General features: G+C 43.1%; 1 protein-coding gene across 1 annotated transcript; it reads right to left on the bottom strand.

The window, feature by feature from the left end:
- Window positions 1-1440: 1440 nt before the first annotated feature.
- LOC121534533 (ARL14 effector protein) lies at window positions 1441-11769 on the bottom strand. The gene is made up of 5 exons (XM_041841114.2): window positions 11589-11769; window positions 11112-11301; window positions 10861-11004; window positions 2468-2535; window positions 1441-2189 (listed from the first exon to the last, which is right to left on the bottom strand). Exons 1-5 carry the CDS (start codon window positions 11657-11659, stop codon window positions 1961-1963), a joined length of 702 nt encoding a protein of 233 aa, XP_041697048.1. The 5' UTR covers window positions 11660-11769; the 3' UTR covers window positions 1441-1960.
- Window positions 11770-12258: the final 489 nt, after the last annotated feature.

The following is a 12258-nucleotide window of genomic DNA, read 5'->3' as shown; positions in this document are numbered from 1 at the left end:
TTTAGAGTGATCCAATACGTAATATAGTACATGTATCATAATTTGGTTGTAATCCAGAGAGGTTAGAAAATGTATCTAGACGTCTATGAGGCTGTGGAGGGATTCAAGTTATGGATTTAAAAGAAAACATGAATCATTAGCGTACAATGACACCTTTGTTTTTAAGCCCTGGATTTCTAATCCATTGATATTATTGTTGGATCTGATTTTAATAGCTAACATCTCGATGGCAATAATAAATAGATATGCCGATAGTGGACAACCTTGTTTCACTCCTCTTGACAGTTTAAAACTTTCTGAGAAATAGCCATTATTTACTGTTTTACACCTAGGGTTACTTTACATGATTTTAACCCAATTTATAAGAGATTGTCCAAAATTGAAATGCTCCAGGCATTTATATATAAACCCCAGTCGTACTTTATCAAATGCCTTTTCGAAGTCTGCTATGAATAGTAGGCCTGGTTTCCCAGATTTTTCATAGTGACTAACTGTGGACTACCTTGTTTGTGTAGTTAAACTGGCCAATCTATTTTAACCAGAGGTTGGTGCCACAGGGCTGGCTGGCATGTGTTTGATGGCTAAGAGGGCAACAGAGTGAGATATGGTATTGTGGCCTCCGGTAGAAAAGTAAACAGATTATATTTGTTAAGATAACCACCACATCTGACTATGCAGTGGTGGAAAAAGTACCCAATTGTCATACTTGAGTAAAAGTAAAGATACCTTAATAGAAAATGACTCACGTAAAAGTGAAAGTTACCCACTAAAACACTACTTGAGTAAAAGTATTTACTTTTAAATATACTTAAGTATGAAAAGTAAAAGTATTAATAATTAAACAATTCTTATAAACAAACCAGACAGCCTCATTTTCTTGTTTTTTAAATTTACAGATAGCCAGGGGCACAGTCCAACACTAAGATATAATTTACAAACTAAGCATGTCCTTAGTGAGTCCGCCAGATCAGAGGCAGTAGCAATGTTCTCTTGATAAGTGTGCGAATTAGACAATTTTCCGGTCCTGTTAAGCATTCAAAATGTAACAAGTACTTTTGGGTATCAGGGAAAAATGTATGGAGTAAAAAGTACATTATTTTCTTTAGGAATGTAGTGAAGTAAAAGTAGTCAAAAATATAAATAGTAAAGTACAGATATCCCCAAAAAACTACTTAAGTAGTATGTGCAAGTATTTTTACACCACTGTAACTATGGGTCATTTATCACTACCCAAAAATAGGTCACAGGAAACAATTGTGAAATGGCACAAAACACCCTATATTGGAGCTCATCACTGGTAAAGCAGCACACTTGTTTTGGCCGCTTGACACCTCGTGGACATCTGTAGGAAATTGATACAAAACCACACAAACGATACTGAAGAAGCCACCAGTCACATCACAGATAATTATTAACTTTTTGAAGGGCTGACCACAAGGGTTGGATTCTGGACACTCACATATTTTAATATGAATTAAGACCAATGTAATTGACAGCTGTGGGCACAAACAATATGTCATCACTAATCAAAACAAGTGGAGAATTTCAAAAACCATAATGAGGAAAGGCAGAAAATGAAACATGGAAAATTCTTCAGGCATGCATACTTTCGAAAAAGGTCTAAACAAATCTTCGTCATATTCCTCTTTTTCCTTGCATGAGTTCTTGTAGCGAGGCACCGGTGAAGTGTATGTGCATACACTTTCTTGAATTGATCCTCTCGGTACAGGAACTAAACTACATACGCAATGTCTGTAACACTTGGTTGAAACCATTGTGGGAGTATTATTTCTTATTCATTTACTCTTGACACATTATCTTGTGATACATAATCAAATCAAGTTCTCTCTTTTGGCAACTTCAGACCATTTCTTATTCTGTCCCTCTCTATACAGAAAAAAAAAGAGAAATAATTGATCATCTCAACAAGTCATAGTTCAAGGCCTAAGGGTGGGGGAGACTAGCCAGCATACTTGTTGCGGATGATCTCGCCCCCCTCCACCTCAACCTGCTCGTAGAGCCACTTGCGGTCACAGCGGCACTCCACACCACACCTGCGGGAGCCGCACTCGGGGCAGGGGTAGAAGCAGCCCATGCAGTCCACGTCCAGGCAGTCACACATGTCCTTGCCACAGGAGAGCAGGCGGCCTTTGCTGTCATACACTTTGCTCTTCGCCCCAACAGTCTGTCTGCAAATACACAAAAACAACGGGAACGTATGACAGCCCAGTAAGTTCTCTGACCAGCCTCCTGTATGTGACTATTGTCTGAGTCTTGCTTACTTGATTGTGCATCATTTACGTAATGCCACTTTTCAGCTGGTTTACCTTCTCCCCTGATAATTTTCACTGACTAGACAATTTGAAATGCAATAATGAAAACAAGCAGACGTTGCAGCCTTCGAGGAAGGTAGCGCAGTATTGCACCCATGCAGTGATGGATTTTGGAAACATGTGTCCACTCTTACCGGTCAGTGTTGGAGGAGACTCCTCCTCGTCCTCCTCCCCCTCCTCGTCTTCTGCCATCACCTCTTCCCTGCAAAAACATAAGAACTTTGAGTGAATGTTGATAGATGAATGTTCAAAACATTGGCGCCGGAGAAGATGGCTGCCGTTTTACAGCCCTCTAACCAATTGTATTATTATGTGTGTTTTGTCACATTATTTGTAATTGATTCTGTACATAATGTTTCTGCCAACATCTCATATGACTAAAAAGAGCTTCTGGATATCAGGACACCTCATATTGGGCCAACATATTTTGTTCATTGAGTCGGACGCGAAGGATATTCTACAGACACCCGACAAGGCCCAAATCCCACTCATTCGCATGAGAAAGAGACAGAGATATTGTGGACGTAGATCAGGGTGCCTTCTAAGGATCCGACGGCGGGCGAGTAGACTGCCTCTTCCATCAATCTTATTAGCCAACGTTCAATCATTTGAAAATAAATTGGACGACCTAAGAGCAAGGTTAACCTACCAACGGGACATTAAAAACTGTAATATCTTATGTTTCACAGAGTTGTGGCTGAACGACGACTTGGATAACATACAGCAGGCGGGATATACGCGACATCGGCAGGATAGAACGGCTGACTCCGGTAAGACAAGGGGTGGCGGTCTGTCTATATTTGTAAACAACAGCTGGTGCATAAAATCTAATACTAAGGACGTCTTAAGGATTTGATCGCCTGAGGTAGAGTATCTCATGATAAGCTTAAGACCACACTATTTACCAAGAGGTTTTCAAATATATTTTTCGTAGCTGTCCATTTACCACCACAAACCGATGCTGGCACTAAGATTGCTTATGGCCTTATACAGCTCATTGAGTGCAAACAGGAAAACTCTCATCCAGAGGCAGCACTCCTAGTGGCTGGGGACTTTAATGCAGGGAAACTTAAATCCCTTCTACCAGCATGTTAAATGTGCAACCAGATAAAGAAAAAAACTCTAGACCACCTTTACTCCACACACAGAGCCCCGTACAAAGCTCTCCCTCCATTTGGCAAATCTGACCATAACTCTATCCTCCTGATTCCTGCTTATAAGCAAAAACTAAAGCAGGAAGCACCAGTGACTCGGTTAATAGAAAAGTGGTCAGATGACGCAGATGCTAAGCTACAGGACTGTTTTGCTAGCACAGACTGGAATATGTTCCGGGATTCTTCCAATAACATTGAGGAGTACACCACATCAGTCACTGGCTTCATCAATAAGTGCATCGATGACGTCGTCCCCAAAGTGACAGTACGTACATATCCCAACCAGAACCTATAGATTACAGGCAACATCCGCACTGAGCTAGAGTAGAGCTGCCTCTTTGAAGGAGCAGGACTCTAACCCGGACGCTTACAGTGCCTTGCAAAAGCATTCATCCCCCTTGGCGTTTTTCCTATTTTGTTGCATTACATCCTGTAATTTAAATTGATTTTTATTTGGATTTCATGTAATGGACATACACAAAATAGTCCAAATTGGTGAAGTGAAAAAAATAGTTTCAAAAAATTCTACAAAATAAATAACAGAAAAGTGGTGTGTTCATATGTATTCACCACCTTTGCTATGAAGCCCCTAAATAAGAACTTCAGAAGTCACATAATTAGTTAAATAAAGTCCACCTGTGTGCAATCTAAGTGTCACATGATCTCATTCATTCATATATATATATAGTGGGGGAAAAAGTATTTAGTCAGCCACCAATTGTGCAAGTTCTCCCACTTAAAAAGATGAGGCCTGTAATTTTCATCATAGGTACACGTCAACTATGACAGACAAATTGAGAAGAAAAAAAATCCAGAAATTCACATTGTAGGATTTTTAATGAATTTATTTGCAAATTATGGTGGAAAATAAGTATTTGGTCAATAACAAACAAGATTTCTGGCTCTCACAGACCTGTAACAACTTCTTTAAGAGGCCCCTCTGTCCTCCACTCGTTACCTGTATTAATGGCACCTGTTTGAACTTGTTATCAGTATTAAAGACACCTGTCCACAACCTCAAACAGTCACACTCCAAACGCCACTATGACCAAGACCAAAGAGCTGTCAAAGGACACCAGAAACAAAATTGTAGACCTGCACCAGGCTGGGAAGACTGAATCTGCAATAGGTAAGCAGCTTGGTTTGAAGAAATCAACTGTGGGAGCAATTATTAGGAAATGGAAGACATACAAGACCACTGATAATCTCACTCGATCTGGGGCTCCACGCAAGATCTCACCCTGTGGGGTCAAAATGATCACAAGAACGGTGAGCAAAAATCCCAGAACCACACGGGGGGGACCTAGTGAATGACCTGTAGAGAGCTGGGACCAAAGTAACAAAGCCTACCATCAGTAACACACTACGCCGCCAGGGACTCAAATCCTGCAGTGCCAGACGGGTCCCCCTGCTTAAGCCAGTACATGTCCAGGCCCGTCTGAAGTTTGCTAGAGTGCATTTGGATGATCCAGAAGAGGATTGGGAGAATGTCATATGGTCAGATGAAACCAAAATAGAACTTTTTGGTAAAAACTCAACTCGTCGTGTTTGGAGGACAAAGAATGCTGAGTTGCATCCAAAGAACACCATACCTACTGTGAAGCATGGGGGTGGAAACATCATGCTTTGGGGCTGTTTTTCTGCAAAGGGACCAGGACGACTGATCCGTGTAAAGGAAAGAATGAATGGGGCCATGTATCGTGAGATTGAGCGAAATCCTCCTTCCATCAGCAAGGGCATTGAAGATGAAACGTGGCTGGGTCTTTCAGCATGACAATGATCCCAAACACACCGCCCGGGCAACGAAGGAGTGGCTTCGTAGAAGCATTTCAAGGTCCTGGAGTGGCCTAGCCAGTCTCCAGATCTCAACCCCATAGAAAATCTTTGGAGGGAGTTGAAAGTCTGTGTTGCCCAGCGACAGCCCCAAAACATCACTGCTCTAGAGGAGATCTGCATGGAGGAATGGGCCAAAATACCAGCAACAGTGTGTGAAAACCTTGTGAAGACTTACAGAAAACGTTTGACCTGTGTCATTGCCAACAAAGGGTATATAACAAAGTATTGAGAAACTTTTGTTATTGACCAAATACTTATTTTCCACCATTATTTGCAAATAAATTCATTAAAAATCCTACAATGTGAATTTCTGGATTTCTTTTCTCATTTTGTCTGTCATAGTTGACGTGTACCTTTGATGAAAATTACAGGCCTCTCTTCTTTTTAAGTGGGAGAACTTGCACAATTGGTGGCTGACAATACTTTTTTTCCCCACTGTATATATATATACACATACAGTGAGGGAAAAAAGTATTTGATCCCCTGCTGATTTTGTACGTTTGCCCACCTGACAAAGAAATGATCAGTCTATAATTTTAATGTTAGGTTTATTTGAACAGTGAGAGACAGAATAACAAAAAAAATCCAGAAAAACACATGTCAAAACTGTTATACATTTATTTGCATTTTAAATGAGGGAAATAAGTATTTGATCCCCTCTCAGAAAGATTTGTCTCCCAGGTGTCTTTTATACAGGTAACGAGCTGAGATTAGGAGCACACTCTTAAAGGGAGTGCTCCTAATCTCAGTTTGTTACCTGTATAAAAGACACCTGTCCACAGAAGCAATCAATCAGATTCCAAACTCTCCACCATGGCCAAGACCAAAGAGCTCTCCAAGGATGTCAGGGACAAGATTGTAGACCTACAAAAGGCTGGAATGGGCTACAAGACCATTGCCAAGCAGCTTGGTGAGAAGGTGACAACAGTTGGTGCGATTATTCGCAAATGGAAGAAACACAAAAGAAAGAACTGTCAATCTCCCTCTGCCTGGGGCTCCATGCAAGATCTCACCTCGTGGAGTTGCAATGATCATGAGAACGGTGAGGAATCAACCCAGAACTACACGGGAGGATCTTGTCAATGATCTCAAGGCAGCTGGGACCATAGTCACCAAGAAAACTATTGGTAACACACTACGCCGTGAAGGACTGAAATCCTGCAGCGCCTGCAATTTCCCCCTGCTCAAGAAAGCACATATACATGCCCGTCTGAAGTTTACAAATGAACATCTGAATGATTCAGAGGAGAACTGGGTGAAAGTGTTGTGGTCAGATGAGACCAAAATGGAGCTCTTTGGCATCAACTCAACTTGCTGTGTTTGGAGGAGGAGGAATGCTGCCTATGACCCAAAGAACACCATTTCCACCGTCAAACATGGAGGTGGAAACATTATGCTTTGGGGGTGTTTTTCTGCTAAGGGGACAGGACAACTTCACCGCATCAAAGGGACGATGGACGTGGCCATGTACCGTCAAATCTTGGGTGAGAACCTCCTTCCCTCAGCCAGGGCATTGAAAATGGGTCGTGGATGGGTATTCCAGCATGACAATGACCCAAAACACACGGCCAAGGCAACAAAGGAGTGGCTCAAGAAGAAGCACATTAAGGCCCGGGAGTGGCCTAGCCAGTCTCCAGACCTTAATCCCATAGAAAATCTGTGGAGGGAGCTGAATGTTCGAGTTGCCAAATGTCAGTCTCGAAACCTTAATGACTTGGAGAAGATCTGCAAAGAGGAGTGGGACAAAATCCCTCCTGAGATGTGTGCAAACCTGGTGGCCAACTACAAGAAACGTCTGACCTCTGATTGCCAACAAGGGTTTTGCCACCAAGTACTAAGTCATGTTTTGCAGATGGGTCAAATACTTATTTCCCTCATTAAAATGCAAATCAATTTATAACATTTTTTACATGCATATTTCTGGATTTTTTTGTTGTTATTCTGTCTCTCACTGTTCAAATAAACCTACCATTAAAATGATAGACTGATCATTTCTTTGTCAGTGGGCAAACGTACAAAAATCACTGTACATACACACACCTGTTCTGAAAGGCCCCAGAGTCTGCAACACCACTAAGCAAGGGGCACCACCAAGCAAGCGGCACCATGAAGACCAAGGAGCTCTCCAAACAGGTCAGGGACAAAGTTGTGGAGAAGTACAGATTAGGATTGGGTTCTAAAAAAAATATCTGAAACTTTGAACATCCCACAGAGCATCATTAAATCCATTATTTAAAAAATTGAAAGAATATGGCACCACAACAAACCTGCCAAGAGGGCCGCCCACCAAAACTCACAGACCAGGCAAGGAGGGCATTAATCATAGGCAACAAAAAGAGACCAAAGGTAACCCTGAAGGAGCTGCAAAGCTCCACAGCAGAGATTGGTGTATCTGTCCATAGGACCAATTTAAGCCATACACTCCACAGAGCTGGGCTTTATGGAAGAGTTGCCAGAAAAATGCCATTGCTTAAAGAAAAAAATAAGCAAACACGTTTGGTGTTCGCAAAAAGCCATGTGGGAGACTCCCCAAACATATGGAAGAAGGTACTCTGGTCAGATGAGACTAAAATTTAGCTTTTTGGCCTTCAAGGAAAACGCTATGTCTGGCGCAAACACAACACCTCTCATCACCCAGAGAACACCATCCCCACAGTGAAGCATGGTGGTGGCAGCATCATGCTGTGGGGATGTTTTTTTCCATCGGCAGGGACTGGGAAACTGGAATGAAGGAATGATGGATGGTGCTAAATACAAGGAAATTCTTGAGGGAAACCTGTTTCAGTCTTCCAGAGATTTGAGACTGAGACTGAGGTTCATCTTCCAGCAGGACAATGACCCTATGCATACTGCTAAGGCAGCACTTGAGTGGTTTAAGGGGAAACATTTAAATGTATTGGAATGGCCTGGTCAAAGCCCAGACCTCAATCCAATTGAGAATATGTGATATGACTTAAAGATTGCTGTACACCAGCGGAACCCATCCAACTTAAAGTAGCTGGAGCAGTTTTGCCTCGAAGAACGGGCAAAAATCACAGTGGCTAGATGCGCCAAACTTAGAGACATACCAAGAGACTTGCATCTGTAATTGCTGCTAAAGGTGGCTCTACAAAGTAATGACTTTGGGGGAGTGAATAGTTACACACACTCAAGTTCTGTGTCTTATTTCTTGTTTGTTTCACATAAAAAATATGTTGCATCTTCAAAGTGGTAGGCATGTTGTGTAAATCAAATGATACAAACCCCCAAAAAATCCATTTTAATTCCAGGTTGTAAGGCAACAAAATAGGAAAAATGCCAAGGGGGGTGAATACTTTTGCAAGCCACTGTATAAGAAATCCTGCTATGCCCTCCGACGAACCATCAAACAGGCAAAGAGTCAATACAGGACTAAGATTTAATCGTACTACACCGGCTCCGACGCTCGTCGGATGTGGCAGGGCTTGAAAACTATTAGACTACAAAGGGAAGCACAGCCGCGAGCTGCCCAGTGACAAGCCTACCAGACGAGCTATATCACTTCTATGCTCACTTCGAGGCAAGCAACACTGAAGCATGCATGAGTGTCAGCTGTTCCGGATGACTATGTGATCGCACTCTCCATAGCCGATGTGAGTAAAACTTTTAAGCAGGTCAACATTCACAAGGCCGCAGGGCCAGGCGGACTACTAGGACGTGTACTCCGAGCATGCGCTGACCAACTGGCAAGAGTCTTCACTGACATTTTCAACATGTCCCTGACTGAGTCTGTAATACCAACATGTTTCAAGCAGACCACCATAGTCCCTATGCCCAAGAACACTAAGTTAACCTGCCTAAATGACTACCGACCCGTAGCACTCACGTCTGTAGCCATGAAGTGCTTTGAAAGGCTGGTCATGGCTCACATCAACACCATTATCCCAGGAACCCTAGACCCACTCCAATTTGCATACTGCCCCAACAGATCCACAGATGCAATCTGTATTGCACTCCACACTGCCCTTTCCCACCTGGACAAGAGGAACACCTACGTGAGAATGCTATTCATTGACTACAGCTCAGCGTTCAACACCATAGTGCCCTCAAAGCGCATCACTAAGCTAAGGACCCTGGGACTAAACACCTCCCTCTGCAACTGGATCCTGGACTCTGACGGTCCGCCCCCAGGTGGTAAGGGTAGGTAACAACACATCTACCACGTTGATCCTCAATACGAGGGCCCCTCAGGGGTGCGTGCTCAGTCCCCTCCTGTACTCCCTGCTCACCCATGACAGCATGGCCAGGCACGACTCCAACACCATCATTAAGTTTGCCGACGACACAACAGTGGTAGGCCTGATCACCTACAACGACAGCCTATAGGGAGGTGGTCAGAGACCTGGCCGTGTGGTGCCAGGATAACAACCTCTCCCTCAACATGATCAAGACAAAGGAGATGATTGTGGACTACAGGGACTACAGGAAAAAAAAAAAAAAAAAGAGGACTGAGCACACCCACATTCTCATCGACAGGGCTGTAGTGGAACAGGTTGAGAGCGTCAAGTTCCTTGGTGTCCACATCACCAACAAACTATCATGGTCCAATCACACCAAGACAGTCGTGAAGAGGGCACGACAAAGCCTATTCCCCCTAAGGAGACTGAAAAGATTTGGCATGGGTCCTCAGATCCTCAAAAAGTTATACAGCTGCACCATCGAGAGCATCCTGACTGGTTGCATCACTGCCTGGTATGGCAACTGCTTGGCCTCCGACCGCAAGGCACTACAGAGCGTAGTGCGTACGACCCAGTACGTCACTGGGGCCAAGCTTCCTGCCATCCAGTTCCTCTATACCAGGCGGTGTAAGGGGAAGGCCCTAAAAATTGTCAAAGACTCCAGCCACCCCAGTCATAGACTGTTCTCTCTGCTACCGCACAGCAAGCGGTACCGGAGCGCCAAGTCTAGGTCCAAAAGGCTTCTTAACAGCTTCTACCCCCAAGCCATAAGTCTCCTGAACAGCTAATCATGGCTACCCGGACTATTTGCATGCTGCCCCCCACACACACACACTTTTACACTGCTGCTACTCTGTTTATTATCTATGTATAGTCACTTTAACTCCACCCACATGTACATATTACCTCGACTAACTGGCACATTGACTCTGTACCGGTACCCCCTGTATATAGCCTCCCTACTGTTATTTTATTTTACTGCTGCTCTTTAATTATTTGCCATTTTTATTTTTTACTTAACACTTTATTTTCTTAAAACTGCATTGTTAGTGAAGGGCTTGTTAGTAAGCATTTCACTGTAAGGTCTACACCTGTTGTTTTTCAGTGCATGTGGCAAATAAAATATGATTTGAAACAGGGGAAGTATGCTCTTGTGCACATAAAAACAAAAGGCTCTGAAAAACAGCAATTAACAGTGCAAAAACTCACCAAACTCGCTATACTCTGCAACAGGATTTACACTAACATTCATTTAGCCATCTGTGAGAGGGATGATTTAACAACAACAAAAAGTTTAAAAGCATGAAATGTTTGAGAGCTGAGAAAACCTTTGTGACACACCTTGCCAGTTTCCCGGGTACTCTGTCGTTTCTCCTTGGTCTTGATCTTCTCCAGCGCCTTAGCCCTCTCCCGGTCTGACGGTGCCCCGAAGCGATTAGCCGCATTTGTGTCCTTGGTCATCATCCCCCTTTTCCGTAATTCAGGCTGTAATGTTTTTAACATACATCTTTTAACATCATATAGTCTAGTTGAATCAAAAAATTAAGACAGTAGGCTAAGCTAGGTAGAGCAACTATGAAACCATACATTACCTTCGATGAATCAGCACCGAAAATAGTGGGCACTGCATCTTCCCTAAGAAACTGTTTGCCATTGTAGTCTCGGAAACAATCTGGGTTAAAATGCTCTGAACAGAGGCAAGTGTTAGGTGTAGGGATGAAGTTTTTCATCCCCAAACTTTGTACCCATTGGTTGGCAAGCTGAGGCTTACTGATGGGGAACCTGAGAAGAATAGGACAGGAAACACTGCTTAACACAAGCAGGCGCAGCTGCCGCATGCATGCATTCATTCATTCTCTCTCTCGCGCACACACATAAACACACACCTAATTTAGCTAGCTTGTTAACTAGACTCAACAACAGCGACTAGCTAGCTAGCTATACATTACCTAGTCGCTGTTGTGTCCTTGGTTACCATCCCGCTCTGTTCCTGCTAGCGACAACTACTAACATTTGAAGAACGAGTTATCTGACGTTAGCAAGCTAGCTAACGATAGCTTGGTCCTTACCTGTAAAATCTTATTTCTGACCCTTTGATAAACTTGTTGGTGCAGCCGTTTACTGCACATGTGACAGGCATGATGAACCTCCTCCTGCTTGTATGGTCTGATGCCAATTTATTTAGTAGCAATACAAACTATCGGAAGCACCGCTTCCAGTCCAACTCCTATGCTTCTTCTTCTTCAATTATATAATGGCGGTCGGCAAACAAACGTTAAAGGTGAATGCCGCCACCTACTGTGCTGAAGTGTGTAGTCAATCACGGTTTACAACATAAGCTCCACATTCCAAATCCTCTTACCTAACTCAGTACTTCTGAGAAAATAAAAAAAGAGCCCTACCAACTTCCAATAGACCCTCCCCATCACCAAAATCCCTTCCAAATCCCACCAACCCCAATGACCCTACACTTCAATCTTTCCCTCTCTTCAACATACTTACAACAATATAACAACACATGCTCCACCGTTTCATTGACCATACACTCCAGACACAAACCATTCACATGCTTGCCAACCACCTGTAATGAGGAGTTCAATGTACAATGTCCTAGGCGCAATGGAGCAAACAAACACCACCTCTTCCTTTCTAATCTGACCTTTGAATCTTGGTCCACCGAACTTTCTTTGGAGGGCATATACTGTAAATCTCTTCTGCCACACATCTATCAAATTGGCT

This window comes from Coregonus clupeaformis, chromosome 21 (assembly GCF_020615455.1).
Source record: "Coregonus clupeaformis isolate EN_2021a chromosome 21, ASM2061545v1, whole genome shotgun sequence".
Lineage (NCBI taxonomy): Eukaryota > Metazoa > Chordata > Actinopteri > Salmoniformes > Salmonidae > Coregonus > Coregonus clupeaformis.
The sequence above is the reverse complement of the archived record's forward strand: the minus strand, read 5'-3'. Positions and strand labels throughout refer to the sequence as shown.

Coding starts and splice junctions, on each gene's coding strand:
- LOC121534533 (XM_041841114.2), bottom strand. CDS start 11,659: ATGCCTGTCACATGTGCAGTAAACGGCTGCACCAACAAGTTTATCAAA. Junction 11,302..11,588: donor TCAGAAATAAGATTTTACAG/GTAAGGACCAAG, acceptor TATTCTTCTCAG/GTTCCCCATCAGTAAGCCTC. Junction 2,190..2,467: donor GTCTCCTCCAACACTGACCG/GTAAGAGTGGAC, acceptor GTGTATTTGCAG/ACAGACTGTTGGGGCGAAGA.